This window comes from Leguminivora glycinivorella, chromosome 24 (assembly GCF_023078275.1).
Source record: "Leguminivora glycinivorella isolate SPB_JAAS2020 chromosome 24, LegGlyc_1.1, whole genome shotgun sequence".
Taxonomy (NCBI): Eukaryota; Metazoa; Arthropoda; class Insecta; order Lepidoptera; family Tortricidae; genus Leguminivora; species Leguminivora glycinivorella.
The window spans coordinates 3,778,284-3,794,921 of NC_062994.1; the positions used below are offsets into that span (position 1 = coordinate 3,778,284).

A 16,638-nucleotide genomic window follows, 5' to 3' on the forward strand; every position below is an offset into this window, starting at 1 on the left:
ATATCATTACAATCCAAAAATTTAAATCACCTTGAACTTTAAGATGTTTAGTTGTTTACACTAACAATCATATAAGAATCCTTTTAAACCTTTATTATGCCGTAAAAGGTTTTAGAAACGAAACGAAAACTTACTCGTTAGGTAGTATAATACAATCCAAAATTAAATGGAGTGATTCAAAAAAAAGTAGGTAAACTGTATTTAATAAACAAAAGCTTAGCAGCTTTATCTCCCGGCAGTTTGCTTCTAAGGGGATCGTAGATAAGCCCTGCACCACTGAATAGTTGTTCACTCGCTACAGAACTAGGTGGACAGGACAAATATTGGCGGGCAATGGAATAAAGCGATTGATGTTTAGTATCGCAGCACGTGGCAAGCGGAGAGATGAGCGAATGACAGGTATACCTGTTGGTCTTTGATGTACGCCGCTCATGTCCCACCGTCGCGCTAGGTTCCGACATCCGCTATAATTTCCGTTTGAAAAATAACAGAACCGGAACAGAAGCGGATGTGTAAAACGAAACGGAAGTTCCGCAGAAACGGAAGCAGAAGCAGAGCTCCGTTACACCCCTGGACAAATGTAACTGATCCATTTTTTCCCCGTTTTACAATGTTTGCATTATTAAATAGAGTCCACCGGTTATATATGGTAGGCGTGGTCAGTGGATACATCTAGAACTCAACATCATAGTGGAAAAAATGGATCAGTTACATTTGCCCCCCCCTCGAGATTTGTCCCGCTGTACCTTACGCAATTAAGTCCCGTTTGCAATTTTAAATATGTGTAAAAATGAAAGTTTAAATCAGTGTAAATAATCGTTTCTAATAAAACAACATTCTGTATCATAACATTGTTTTATTTTACCCTTTCGACGTTCAGGCGGACAAAATGATCTCGACTAGTCGCGACTCTACACTTCTACAGTCCACTCACAAGACCTAGCACGGATGGAATGAAAATAAATATGTGTTACATTACCCAAGAACGATAGGTATAATACGGGACTGACAAAGCTCATACGAAAAAGCGTACCCCTGAAATGTATGGACCTTTTAGGCTTAAAACTAGATGGCGCTGTTTCGCAGCCTGGAAACGACCAAAATCATAATTTCCCCATATATTTTTGCATGTTTCTATTTATTTATGAGAACAAATGACATATTTCTTTGTCATTATAAGTATCACGTCAATACATATTTTAAAAAAATTGTAGGCATCATCAGCGATTTAAACAATGTAAGGTGCATTTAGGGTAATTCCAAAAGTCGCATAAAAATCTCCATTATTTCTATCATATCAAGATTCCCCTTTCGAAATTACCCGAGCATTCAGAGTTATCCTAATGCACCTTAATTGTAATAATTAAAGACAGACATACAAACAATCCTTACTACACAATACACATGTATTGTTGTGTGCAACTAACAAGTCGTACCTAATAATTCTGATTTCAACAAAGTCTAGCTGTGTTGCATTGTAACAGGAGCGAAAATGCTAAAATGGAAAAGGGAACAAAGGTCCATTTCCATTTGGAAATTCTACTTTAATATACTAGTGTTATTACCATAGCTGGGCATTAACTCGTTAATCCGTTAATCGTTAATTAACGAAGTTAACATTTCGATTAACGGATTAACTTTTAAGTTAACTTTAAAAAATGTTAATTTATTAACATTTTAACATATTAATTCGTTAACTTCCGTTAAATTTCATAGAGTCCGTTAATCGTTAATCCAGCACCCCAAGCGGCTCGCTGCGCCGCGAAAACCACGTTCTTACTACTGCTACTGTAAAAGCTCGTAGTACGGCAAAACCTAGGATTTATCGGTAAAAGCAGATCCGTCCGTTATAAACAGTCTAAATACCAATTGGCGATTTTAACTATAAAACTCCCGTGAGACTCATACATATTTAAAAATATTTTAAGCGGGTTACTCACGTATTAAGTCGATATAGCGTTCGATATGTTTCGGTTCAATTTCGAGAACCTTTCTCAAGAGTAGCGACCCCGCCTTTACATGTCGAGAGCGCGACGCATACTGTCGAAATTGAACCGAAACATGTCGAACGCTATATCGACTTAATACGTGAGTAACCCGCTTAAAATATTTTTAAATACCAATTGGCGACTTTGGATCACTTATTCGAGATCTTCTAAATCTTATTAGGCGTGCTAGATCGATCACTAACCTAGGAATAGAGTGCAATCATCAGGCATGACAGACAAATCGCGCAACCGACGCATCGAGTTAGAGTCCGGCGCGGGCCTTCGATTACTCTACGAAGTTATCGTGCCCACAGCATCGAGTTGTCATCTCAAATCTCAATCTGAAGAACCGACGCACCACGATCGCGACCGCATGAATGACCCAATAATTACCAATCCGAAGTAAAACGTAGGATTTAGCCAACCAACGGCGGTAAAAGCCCGAGGAGACCGTAATTATTACATTTTGGTTTTTTACCGATTGGCGTCACAGGTTTTAATGTACTTAGTAAATAGAAATACATAATACCTACAGTGGAGTCCTATTTTTATGACGTGTTAACGGATTATCGATTAACTTTAACTTCCGTTAAATCTACCGAAATGTATCGCTTTAACGATTAACGAAGTTAACTTTTTAAGTAACGGATTAACGATTATCGAAGTTAACTATTTGATTAACGGTGCCCAGCTATGGTTATTACTTAACTAGATTTATCGAAAAAAACTTGTGCATTAAAAAGAACTCAGTTAAAAGATATTGCGAAAAAAATTTTTAAATCGTGGTTCCGCTCTCGACTGGACTCGCTAACGAAATTTGAGAATCTGAATAACAATGAAATGAAATAATCTGTGTAGAAACGTTTAGTATATTTGTGTAATAGTCACAAATATTGAATACTACACCTTTTTTACGCCATAATCAATAACGCCGTTTTTCGAAATTTTTGATGGGCTCTAGCGTCTTTAAAAATAAGAAGGTATATCGAAAAAATTAAAACGGTCCGACACAGATAATAATAAAAATAATCTGTGTAGCCTCTCGACACCCTTGAGTCCTCCCACCAGTGGCCTTGAGCCATCTTGGATGTCGCTTTTTGTGGGGGCCCATCTTGTGGGGAGGAGTCATCGTCTGCCGGAAATAAAATTGCATACCGTCCTATTAGGCAGGCGTTTTTTATCCCATAGCCTAGTAATATTTAGTCCGCCACTTTCATCCAATAGCCCAGTTAATTTTAGATTCCATTAACTCTCAAATATTCCTTACACCCTGGCGGGTGTTGCCTCTGCGTGTGTCCCATGATACGGGCAAGGGCAGCGTCCGCTCGGTGTAACCCTTACATTTCATTAAAGTGTCAAAAGGGCCTCTACGCGTTAGCTTCGGGCCCGTGCACGCCTCGCAAAGGTCCGCATGCGGTCTGTTTGTTAATATAGGTAAGAATTTAGAATGGCGGCATTTTGTGAATATTAGAGGAGTGAGCCTTCTGTACCTGTACTATTATATATTCTGTGGTCAGGCTTTAGATTCTAGGTTATGCTGATATAATGCCAGTTTTGTAAATAGATCGCACTATCACAAAGGTTCTATGTCTCTTGCCATTCCATTGGCCACAGCTGCGAAGATGGCCCACACTGAAACAAATATGCCTTGGCGTTAGAGATAGGTCGAATATGGACTTTGCCGAATACGAATATTCGGCCGAACATTCGGTTCAGCTATTACCGAACCCAACATTCGGCCGAATATTCGGTTACGCCATATTTAGAAAGCGGGTGTTAAGATTGAAAGTATTAAAATGATTGATAATGGTTACATATGTTACTAGAACTAGATATGTCCATAAGATTTAGTGGATTAAACTAAAACTTAGTTAAAACTACTCTGAACTCTTGTCAACTCTTAAACTACGGTTTTTTCAACTTTGTAATTATATTGTGACGCATAGGCAATTCATCTCTTTTTATTTTAGTAGTTCCTTATAAAGCTACTAAAATAGGAGCTTATTATCCAATGGAATTCGTAAGATTTTCATAAGTTATTTACTTTGTTTATTCGGTAAATATTCGGCAACGCAACCGAATTATTCGGCCGAATACGAACATTGAAAAACTTGCCGAATACCGAATATTTACCGAATATTCGGCCCATCTCTACTTGGCGTTAGGTTAGTGCATTTTAGCGGACGGACGAAGCAGTAGCGTATGCGTGAAATATGACAGGTCGACTGTTCACGTTTTTTGACAGGCGGTAACCGAGAGGGTTTGGGCGGCACTTTCAGCGGGGAGCGGGAGTGGCCATACTGTATGATAGTACTCTTTATTATACTGTGCTTACGCCGCCGCACAAAAGCGATACATACATAACATACGTGTCTCTGGGAACTTAACGAACATGTAGCGCCATCTACCGTCAGTTCTCTGCACTCACCGAAGATATAGACGAACCAGAACATTGAGACCACGGCGCCCGTGAACCAATCCAGTTTCGAAAGCATACAGTCGTCGGGCGCTCGGGAGCACTCGGCCACGACCGTCGTCAGTATTACGAGCGAGGCTATTAGGGTCGCCAGTAGCAGCGCCACGTACAGCAGCGCCATCTCGGGGGAGTTCTAGAAAAGAACACGAGTCTAGCTAGTCCATATGCTGACTGCCACTACATTTTGTATGGAGACGGCCATTACACCGTGGGCCCGGCCCGAATAAGTCGAAAGATTTTAACGACGCAATTTTGATGTAAAAAACTAAAAACAAACAAAAAAATACTATATAAGTTTTGTAATTTTTGGAGAAATTTTTTTACTATTTTTGAATGTATTTTCACATAAAAAGTAAATGTCATTCATAAAACTGGCATTTTAAAATGAGTTTTAACGTTTTTCTTCTCTAAAAACCCTTTTTTTAAAGGTTTTACTTCTCACTTTTTGACATCTATCATTGAGGATCTCCATAATGGCATCAACGCCATTAAAAAGGTCTTTTGCACTGAGTAGCAATTAAGGAAATATGTTTTTATTTTTCAATTAGTAATAACTCTGAAACTAGGCGATATCCAGAAAAGTTTTCATAACATAATAGTCTCTAAATATGAGTGTGCACGGGAAAACGTCCCACTTTGTCGATTGCTATAAAGCCGCTTTGTCAGTTTATTCATATAAATATACAAGTAAATCTCGCCTTAACGATAACCAACAAAGTGGGACGTTTTACTAAGCACATTAGTTAGGACACTGTTAAAATCTTTCGGGTTATTCGGGCCCACGGTGTATATGAAGAAGAGGTTTCGGTTTAAAGATATTTATTTTGTCTCAAAAGAAATATTACATTTCACTTATTGAGATAAGTATAAACAATTGTAAAAATTATATTATGCTACTGAACATCAATATTTAGTAGTACAAAATTTATAAATAATTATGGTTTTCATTATGATTCATTATTTAAGCACTCAAACTCAACACGTGGATACGCATCACCTTGTACGCGTAGAGATCTTGGTACCAAATTTCGCGTATGCGAAAACTCATTATTTTTTTTATGATAAAGTCTACGCTGCGCGTTTATGTTAAAATAGATATTACATATTTTCAAAAAATACTTTGCGACCATAAATACTTATGCGTATAATATTTACGGATTTTTTTAAGTATAACATAACACATCCTTAATTGTTTTTGCAGATTTCGGTGTCATACAGCGACCATGTTGCACTATTAACTTTCAAATTTATAAATGTTACAAATTAGGTAATTTAAATGAGTGAATTTAACAATATTATTTGTACACATATTTAAATATTATTTTAATATTATTTGTTACGAGTACCATCCGCGCATAAGCGCTGGTAGCCTAGCGGTAAGTACGTGCTACTTTCGTTTCGGAGGTCGCGGGTTCGAACCCCGGCTCGCACCAATGAGTTTTTCGGAATTTATGTGCGAAATGTCATTTGATATTTGCCAGTCGCTTTTCGGTGAAGGAAAACATCGTGAGGAAACCGGACTAATTCCAATAAGGTCTAGTTTACCCTTCGGGTTGGAAGGTCAGATGGCAGTCGCTTTCGTAAAAACTAGTGCCTACGCCAAATCTTGGGATTAGTTGTCAAAGCGGACCCCAGGCTCCCATGAGCCGTGGCATATGCCGGGATAACGCAAGGAGGATGATGATTTGTTACGAGTGCATAGTAGTGTCATCTATTGTTTTATCAGTCAAACATGTGCGTATCACTATGGAGTTCTCCTTCTTTTATATTCATTTTTCTATGGTATAATCTACTTTACGGACTCACCACGAAGTTAGCGATAAGCAGAATGATCCCGAGCATAATGAACATGACTGCGAGAAAGTTCAGACCGTTGCGGTTCACTTTCCCCATAGCTTTCGTGAACTCATCTGAAATATTCAATGAATTATGTTATAAGTGTTACCATATAGACCCAGAGCCCAGGCCCGCCAGACCTTCCTCAAATTCTCAAGGATGAAACTTTGGGACAATGTAGAGTTCATATCGGCGGTTAATGTGTGCATATTTTCTAGTTCGGCCCATTGGCCAATTTTTTGCTATCAAGTGATGAAGGTGAAAAAAAAAAGTGCTTACTTTCCTTAAATTCTCAAGGCTGATTTTTATATATGTGTTAGAGCACGTTGTTAGAAATTGGTTATCATCAATGCCAGACCGTTTCCGCCGGCCATAACTTTTACCAGACGCGACAAAGTTGGCAAAAAACGACTCTAACTTACCTCATTTTCTCAAGCCTGATTTTGATATATGATACGCAGGGACCTGTAACTAGACCGTTTGTAAGCAGCCAGACCAATCGGATGGACCCAACCATCCGCCAGACCGACTTAAAGTTTCGATATGAGCATTAGTAGAATTGAAATATTCTGGGTCTATAAAAGCTAAAAACTTGAATTTTCTACATTAAGCTACGTGTATATTGTATACTTGACGTAATAAGCGACTTTCAAAAATTTTACTTCTAAGGAAATAAAAAAATGAAAGTTTATATGTGGTGAAAGATTAATTTTAAGCTATGAATTTTATTTACACTGCGTAAGTACATTAACACATATATAAAAATCAGCCTTGAGAATTTAAGGAACGTAAGCACTTTTTTTTTTTCACCTTCATCACTTGATAGCAAAAAATTGGCCGATGGGCCGAACTAGAAAATATGCACACATTAAACGCCGATGTGAACTCTACATTGTCCCAAAGTTTCATCCTTGAGAATTTGAGGAAGGTCTGGCGGGCCTGGGCTCTTGATGATCTAATAGATTAAGCATAAGAAGATCATACCATCCCATACATTAAAATGCGACCGTCTAAGAACGCGCATACACTACACCTAGAGTTTGCATTATCCGACGGATTTTTAATATTCGAATAATTCGGATAATACAATTTTTATTATTCGAATATTCGAATAATTCGGATAATTTCGGATAATTTATTAAATGGAACAAAATTAATGTTACAGGTGCGTATAAGCGTGGAATTGATAACGGCTGAGATATATGAGCGCCATAATGCGAAATTTACCTACATTTTTATTTATTTTTTGCGTAAATCAGCAAACTGTAGAAATTAAAACACACCTAGCACTCTATCTTTAGTTCTATGACTAGAATCTTGCAAACAGATAGTGAGCTGTCGATATAAGACAGTTAGTAGTAGTGATTAATTAGGTGTTAGGTATAACGAGAAGTTTTTCTGACAATACCTTTACCTTGGAAATGGATGGTAGAGAGGATGGCTTGTGTAGAGTGGAACGTGAGACAACATCATTGAATATGATATAGGCGATACAGTGTTGTTATATTATCCGTTCCGATATCGGATATAGGAAGGATGTCAAAGGCAAAAATCAAAGATGGCGCCTTGAATAATTTCGAGAATGTATAGGAGTCGGTCCTTCGCTCGATCGGATCGGATACTCATCTTATCTTAAATCTGCGGGGCCCTTCCGGATACACTTCGACCCATCGGGATCTTTTGTGCAATTACCCCCTAAGATCTTAAGATCCTTCAGCTATTCAGGAGCTTCTCGACCATCTCCACGTATCGGATGATGAGGCTCATGCATGGGTAGCTCTCTGATGTCCTTTGGTAATAGGTAGCCTGCTCCAAAGTTCTTCATTCTTTGTTTGGCGAGGGCGTGACATTCACACATTAGATGTCTGACGGTCTCTTCCTCTTCGCCGCACATGCGACAATCTGTGTAGTCAGCGTGTCCCATCTTGGCCAACATTCCTTTGATCCCGTAATGGCCTGTGAACACCCCCGTTATAATTTGGAGTTGTCTTTTACCTAGCTTTCCTAGCTTTTTGCTCCATCCAGATTCTACCCTCCGCATAAAGAGCTTTGAATGCTTCAGACCTACCAGGGCATCTCTTTTTAGTGATTAGCCTTTGTATGGTCCTTCATAGCCGTTTTAATGATTCCTTGTGACGTTGTCTTCAGACCTGGCCTTGGCAAGTTCATCAGCATTTTCATTGCCAATGGAGCCTTTGTGCCCCGGTATCCATACCAGTTGCATCTTGTTTTGCCTTCCAAGCTTGTTAAGAGCTTGGATGCCGTTTAATACCAGTCAAGAGTCACCTCTGGGCGATGTGAATGAAGGCTTTGAGTGCCGCCTGACTGTCGCTGAGTATATAGATATTCTTTCCTTGGGTTTGTCTAACTATATTCTTATGTACACAGGTAATTATTGCGTATGTCTCGGCTTAAAAGACAGTGGCATAATTGTCCATGCTGATACTACCACTGTAGTCACTAGTCATTTGCATAAATGCCTACGCCTGTACCTGATGCCATCTTGGACCGGATCGGATACTTAATATAAAAAGTTGAAAACTCTTTTCGTAGGCTCTAAACAAAAGCGTCCTGGTTAGGGTCTTAGAACAGGAATGAGCAACTGAGCATAGGTACTCGTTCAAAACAGAATAACCAAAAAAAGAGAAGACCAATTAGTCGAAGACACTTCCTATCCAGGTGTGGATCATTTTAGACCTTAGTTGCACAGTGGTTGGTACCAAAGTACCAATGGAAGGGGAGAGGCGATAAATAAGTATTGTACCACCAACATAAAATATACAACACATAAAATTTAAAAAAATGAAGAAGGAGGAGGTACAAAGGCGAACTTATTTAAATATTCAAATCCAAAACGCCTCAAATTGCTCGGCAGCAATTTGATGGGTTTTAGTTTCCAAGCTGATCAGTAGATCGACTAAGATTTCAAAGTATAAGTAGTAATTAGACCGATTTTTGTGTATGAATGTAACTAAGGACTTAAAAGGAAAATGCCTTATATTTCTTAGTGAAGTGGAGGGAATTCTGGCGTACTAAATTGCCATGGAACTGATAACAGCTAAATTCGGAGTGAGGCGCTAAATTTTAATTTCAAAAAAACAAGGGACCAGAAAATCTAGGTATAAATCTCCCTTATTAAGTACGGTTTTACAGATAACTTCACGTTAGCTATTAGCAGTAATGAAAGTAGGTTGGGGTAACGTTTTCATATTAAAAAATAATACTTGAAAGTTTTTCTGTTTTTTAGGGTTCCGTAGTCAACTAGGAACCCTTATAGTTTCGCCATGTCTGTCTGTCCGTCCGTCCGTCCGTCCGTCCGTCCGTCCGTCCGTCCGTCCGTCCGCGGATAATCTCAGTAACTGTAAGCACTAGAAAGCTGAAATATGGTACCAATATGTATATCAATCACGCCAACAAAGTGCAAAAATAAAAAATGGAAAAAAATGTTTTTTTAGGGTAGCCCCCCTACATGTAAAGTGGGGGCTGATTTTTTTTTTCATTCCAACCCTAATGTGTGATACATTGTTGGATAGGTATTTAAAAATGAATAAGGGTTTACTAAGATCGTTTTTTGATAATACTAATATTTTCGGAAATAATCGCTCCTAAAGGAAAAAAAAGTGCGTCCCCCCCTCTAACTTTTGAACCATATGTTTAAAAAATATGAAAAAAATCACAAAAGTAGAACTTTATAAAGACTTTCTAGGAAAATTGTTTTGAACTTGATAGGTTCAGTAGTTTTTGAGAAAAATACGGAAAACTACGGAACCCTACACTGAGCGTGGCCCGACACGCTCTTGGCCGGTTTTTTAAATCATCCAATTAATCGAATATTTGATAAGAACTGAGTGCGTGGGGTGAGGCATTCTGCTTACTTCTTATCCACGAATGCTTTCTTTGTTTTGTAAATATTAGTTTGATTTTGAAGATAAATAGGTGTTAACTTGTTAGCAATAACATTGTCCGTATTAAGAATTGATCGAAATTGGTTTCAGTGACGTCTATCTATTAAATATATTACTTATAAATAAAAAATAATGTTTATAGAAATTATCCGTTTATCCGGATAATTTCACTTGGATTATTCGAATATTTTCGGATAAAAATATTGGCGGATATTCGAATAATTCGGATATTCGAATATCCGGATTGCAAACCCTAACTACACCACACGGGCGATTCTCAGAGATGACGTTCGGTGCCTGATTTCGGTGCTGATTTTTATTTTCTACTTTTTTGATAAGTCAGTCTATTTATTAAAATCTAGCTTAAATATAAAAAATATTGGTGGTGGAGGCCTCCATTAGAACCTTATAGTTTTTAAGAAATCTGACATTTTAAAATCACCGAAATTATGTATGGGCACTGTAATCAATTGGCACCACCGAATTCAATTTTTTACACATTATTCCACATTTTCATCTTAATGTATAACTTATTATTCAATTTATTGATATTTTTCATTTTAATTCGATGACAGGTGATGTACAAAGACTCATAATCGTGCAATTTTACTAATTTTGACATGTTAATAGACTAGTCATTATCGAGTAGTGAATTTTGTACCCATAGTATGGCTTAATTTGCTTACAAACATAGTTTTATGTTTTTACAAAGTATATCCTACTATTTAAGTATTAAATGTTAGAAAATAATGCACAATAAACTTGTTTACAACGTGGCAATCGAAGTCGGTGGTCACTTTTTTTGATATCGGTGGTCAAAAAATCCACCGAAACCACGGAAATCAACTCCACTGATATCAAATTTTATCGCTTTTTTGGAGATAACTGCAATAGCATGCGTGATACAGAGGAGATGTCATAATAAGGTAATAACATACGTTCAAGGATTTATTAGTACCTTACATAACGACAAATGCGCTAAAACTGTGGGAGTAAATTTAACCACCGAATCTTAAAAAACATGGGACCAAACCCACCGAATGACTGAGAAACCTTTAAAAAGTCCCCTTTATAAAACGGTACTGCATCTCCTCTACACTGAATAGTTAAAACATAGTTAAAACTTACTATATTTGTGCCACTATGTCCCTGATCTACTAATTTGTAAGAGTACTGTCTTGTTTAGCAAGTGACACCGAAATCAGTCACTAGCCCGAGACACATCGTAAATTAGTCTTTACTCGATGAGTTTAGCTAACATATTATTTTTATATAGAAAATATGATAGGAAAACTAATACTTTATGCGTGAATATCTATAACAACTGCGATCAACAACTCCATCTTGAGTTATGATTTTTTGTTTTGCAAATTCTGGGTGCGGGACACGTCCACCGAAGGTCATTTTTCGCATTTAATATTTTATTACTTATATTATAAAAATTATAAATAAATAATTTTATAGTGTACCAAACAGAACAGAGGCTAAAGATAGGGAATGCAAACCGGTAAACCGGTTTACCGGTTTCCCGGTAATTTTGCCAAATTTGGGTTCGGTAAATTACCGGTAAATATATTCCAAAACCGGTTTTTTACCGAAATTTAAATTTACTTAAAAATTACTACAAAAAGCACTTCTGTCGCAATTTCTTCGTAAATAAACACTTGTAGATACTTCTGGTAAACACTTCATTTAGCAAGAATTCGTTTTTTCCACGAAAACGTTTATTTTTTGTGTCATTGTTATGCTATATTGTGGTATTGAAAACATGTCTATTAAGTATATCTTACCCACTGTAATACGTCGACAGTCAATACGTGCGAGAGGAATGAATGGTTGTCGTATCATAAACGTACCTATGTCTGCCGACGTTTCGTGTCATATGGAGACCCATCATCAGGCATGAGTTCTTGCAGCGGCTAGAGTCCGTGCATTTTTGGCTGCACTGTGCGTGCCTGCATTCTCGGTTCCAAGATAAAAAAATCGGATTTCTATAAAACCAACAAGTGTGGACTGTGGACAATCACTATCCACAGTTGATTTTATAAATTCCAAATTTAGACCCCGAATGAAGGATAAGACCATTCATTCACTCATTGTATATAGATAATTGATTAGCTTCAAAGATAAGACCCCTCCTCCTCGCATTGGTATCTTCATTATCTACTGAGGGTCGTGAAGTCCCAACAGAATCAATTTTATTCTGACTTTCTGTTCCGGTTCTGTAGTTGGGTGTAGAGGGTGGAAGGGTTCTCATCTGTCCATCTTGCGACCCCTAGATCGTTAGCCATTAACCTTGCCAGTAATGATTAGTTGCTCAAGGTTGTGGCCTTTTTCCCTCCAAAAACTCCCAAAATTCTACGTAAACAGATGGTTGATAACCTGGTGTTGATTTTCAATTCGCGTAAGATAGACATATCTGTACGGAAGGCAATTCAGGGTATTTACTAAATCTTCATCTAGCACCACATCTCTAAAGCGTCAATGCGGTTGCAGCCTTTTCCAGACTCCAAGTATCAGCTCCGTAGACGAAAATGGAGAAGACTAGAGCGTAAACCAATCCGGTTTTGGTTTTTCTAGAGACATGCGGTTCTCAGGAACCAAGAATTATGGAGATAATCCTTGTATTTGGGACTCTATTGGCCATTCCTATGCGTATTCTGATTTCTTTTTCAGAAGAACCGGTATTGTCGATGTTTGCGCCGAAGTATATGAAGTCATCTACTGTTACTGGCCTAAGAGCATTTGTGTGTTGTGTCTACCTACCACAATCCACCACCATGAGCTTGGTTTTTACTGTGGTTAATCTTGAAATGCGTTTCCAAACTGATGCTTTCCATTTTACCAGTGCTGGCAACCATCATCTCCGCTTCATTGGCGGCCAGAAAATTGGTGTTATCTGCCTATCGAACATATCGGAGATTCGTTATTTTGGTGCCCACCAATGATGATTCTTCCCTCCCAGCTTCCGCAGGCTCTTCTGATGACATATTCACCGTAGGCAGGTGACGGGTAATGTTATCAACACCTTTTACAAGAGTAAAAGGGCTCGAAGTTTATCTGCCCATTCAGTTTCCTTTTTCAATGAAAGCTACCAAATAAATGCTTGAGGACAAAACGATGCAGTCAAAGGCTTTGCTAGAGTCGATGAAGCAGAGGATCATCGAAGTACTGAATTCGTAAGCCATCTCTATCAATGGACATATATTTAGGATCTGTTTGCACCTTTGCCCTTGACGAAACTTGCCTGTTTTTGCGAGATCTGCCATCCAGGATGTGGCATATCTTGCTGTGTTACAGCACTTTTCTGGTGGTATATAAGAACTAGGGTCCTGTAGTTGTCCTTTACACAATTACAAATTTATTTATTTTACTTTAACCTTTTGAGTAACTATCGCGGTAACCGAAGACAATATTATTTTACTTCAATGTACTGTCAATAATCTGTGATGATTTCTAGTGTCTTAGTTGATTTTATCGAAGATGATTGCTAATTGTAAGATTCAGAGTGTATTTATTTTTTGTAACAAAGTCCTAAAACCTGCTTTTTTAAAGATTTAATTAATAATATTTGTCTTTTGAAAGTGGTAGTTTAATGAACACTACTAAAAAAACTGCTTATTTATCGATTTTGACGGAAAATATTGATTTTTCATGAAATAAAATAAAAACCGGTAAATTACACTGGTTAACAAATTTTAAGGTTTTGTTAATCCATGAAATGAGTTGTGCTAATTGCGAAAGAATACCTCTAAATATACATTTTGATGTAAGTTTTAAAGTCGAGTTAGCTCGCGTTTTTTGTGGAATCAAATAAAAATCTTTTGACTTAAGATAACATTATATTCATAAATCACATATTATAAAATTTAAAAATGAGTTAATATATTGCTGTTCCGTTTATAAATAATATCTACAGCCTCTCTCTTCAACGTCCAGCAGTAGTCTGCTAACATAGCAGGACTCCATTTGCCCTGGTATCGCTGTTTCATGCCTGAACTTTTTGCGCGTATTAAGCCCTTCTGTCTTATTTATTCAAAAATAACAATCTTCAATGTGATCCTTTTAGGCAAACATGATCGGCGGCCGGATAGCCAATCTCGCAAGTGTTTACCACAACTCGAGCATATTACATGCGGAACCCAGGGTTTGTCTTGATTTTTCACTGGTATTCCGAAATAAAGTTCGTAAGCACGACAGATTCTGGGACTGAAGTTTTCGCTCTTATTTTTTGTAGTGAATTTACCACAAACGTAACAAAAATTGTTAGGATTACTTTCACAGGAACGAGGCATATCAAAAATATAAATTCACAAAGTTCTAGTTCAAACTTCACAATAAAAACTAAAAACAAAATTTGTTTGATACACTTAAGATGTTGCTGTATGTTACAGTGCTATTACCACGTCATACACTAATTGTATTTTCACGGTGTTTGTTAGCGAACGCCAGCGCAATCTTAACGTTCTTTATGATGTATTAAATCTAGTAAAGTAAAGCTGTGCTATAATAACGAACAAGTCGAAACTTGCGAGAGTGCGGCGAACGCAATACAAGATTAAACTTGCAAAGCTCGAAAACTCGAGCTAAGACACTTGTAATATTATAATTGATGATTAGTATTTACCAAGTACTCTCTATTTTTGTATTTCATAATTCATGGGCAAAACCATTGTTAACCAGTGTTACCGGTTTACCGGTATTGCCGACGCTATGTCGGTAAATTACCGGTTTTGAAAAACGACCGGTAATTGCATTCCCTAGCTAAAGATTATGCCTGAATTAATTCAGATTTTTAGAACAGTCCGTTCGGACGTTTTTTACCCCGGACACGTAAAAACGCGCCTCCTGAGAACTGCCCACACATAAATGGCGCCACAAAAAAATGTCTTGTTGCCAACGATTATTTTGTAGATTGGAGTTAAGTGCCACTTTCGAGCCATAAATCTATGTCAAAAGTGACACTTAACGCCATCTACAAGTATAATCGAAAGCTACAACTGCTAGAAAACATTTTTTTTGTGGCGCCATCTATGTGTGGAGTAGTCTATGCGCGTTCTTAGACGGTCACATTTTAATGTATGGGATGGTATGATCTTCTTATATTTAATCTATTACTCAAAACTTTACTCAGAGGGCGCCTCTTGCACATCGAGGAGGACCTACTGCGAACCTTATTTGACATGTTGCCCCTTTGCTGCACTTATAAATACGTACGTGTTAAGCCTGACCAGGGTATTACGTAGCCGAATAGTAAAACGCTCACGAAACGAAACGCTCGTAGATATCTATCTCTATCGCTCTTGCATATTGGCGTGACAGAGCCAGACTACCTTTCGCGGCGTTTCGTTTATGTTTCGCGTCGTAGAAAAGAAATGCCATTCGGCTACGGGGCCAGGGTGGCTAGCCGAATGGCACAATCGCTCACGAAACGCTCACGAAACGAAGCGCTAGTAGATATCTATCTCTATCGCGCTTGCGTATTGGCGCGACAGAGCCAGCGGCGTATCGCTTTCGTTTGGCGTCGGAGAAATGCCATTCGGCTACGGGGCCAGACCAGGGTGGCTAGCCGAATGGCACAATCGCTCACGAAACGCTCACGAAACGAAGCGCTAGTAGATATCTATCTCTATCGCGCTTGCGTATTGGCGCGACAGAGCCAGCGGCGTATCGCTTTCGTTTGGCGTCGGAGAAATGCCATTCGGCTACGGGGCCTGAAATATATTACTACGCGCCATCTTGCGGAATTACAGTAGAACTATTTTCTTCATATTAAAATGAACTGTCACCGCATACATCAAACTAACAGCGCCCTCTTTACAACAGTCATATATTTCTGCGGCTGCAAGTGTGACACGGATTGCCAGTAAACAAACCGTCTTGATGCATCAATGTCATAGAGAAAACTTTTCAAAAAACTGTTCAAGGCATATATTCTGTCAAACAAGTTTGTCAGTAAATAAGAACTAAGAAAACTATAGGTAACCTTTTCTCTAGCACCTTAAAGAAAAGGATGCATATAGTTTTCTTTGTTCTTATTTACTGACAGACTTGGTTGACAGAGTATAGTAACTAAGTAAGTAGGCAGAACACTCCCGTAATATTCTCCAATTTGACGACCGGTCTGGCGTAGTCGGTAGTGGCCCTGCCTGCTACGCCGCGGTCCCGGGTTCGAATCCCGGTAAGGGCATTTATTTGTGTGATGAGCACAGATATTTGTTCCTGAGTCATGGATGTTTTCTATGTACATATATAGGTATTTGTATATTATATATATCGTTGTCTGAGTACCCACAACACAGGCCTTCTTGAGCTTACCGTGGGTCTCAGTCAATCTGTATAATAATGTCCTATAATATTTATTTATTATTTATTTAATTTCTCGATTGTGTTACAAGAGAATCGTACCTCAGCAATTCCCGTTAAGTTTGTA

The 16,638-nt window shown here is 38.1% G+C and overlaps 1 protein-coding gene across 1 annotated transcript in view; it reads right to left on the reverse strand.

The window, feature by feature from the left end:
* Nucleotides 1-3,028: 3,028 nt before the first annotated feature.
* LOC125238614 (cyclin-T-like) overlaps nt 3,029-16,638 on the reverse strand; it is a 70,272-nt gene continuing 56,662 nt past the window's right edge. Inside the window, 3 exon segments of the mRNA XM_048145974.1 lie at nt 3,029-3,620; nt 4,417-4,597; nt 6,271-6,374. Coding sequence (XP_048001931.1) covers nt 3,562-3,620; nt 4,417-4,597; nt 6,271-6,374 — 344 coding nt within the window. The 3' untranslated portion in view covers nt 3,029-3,561.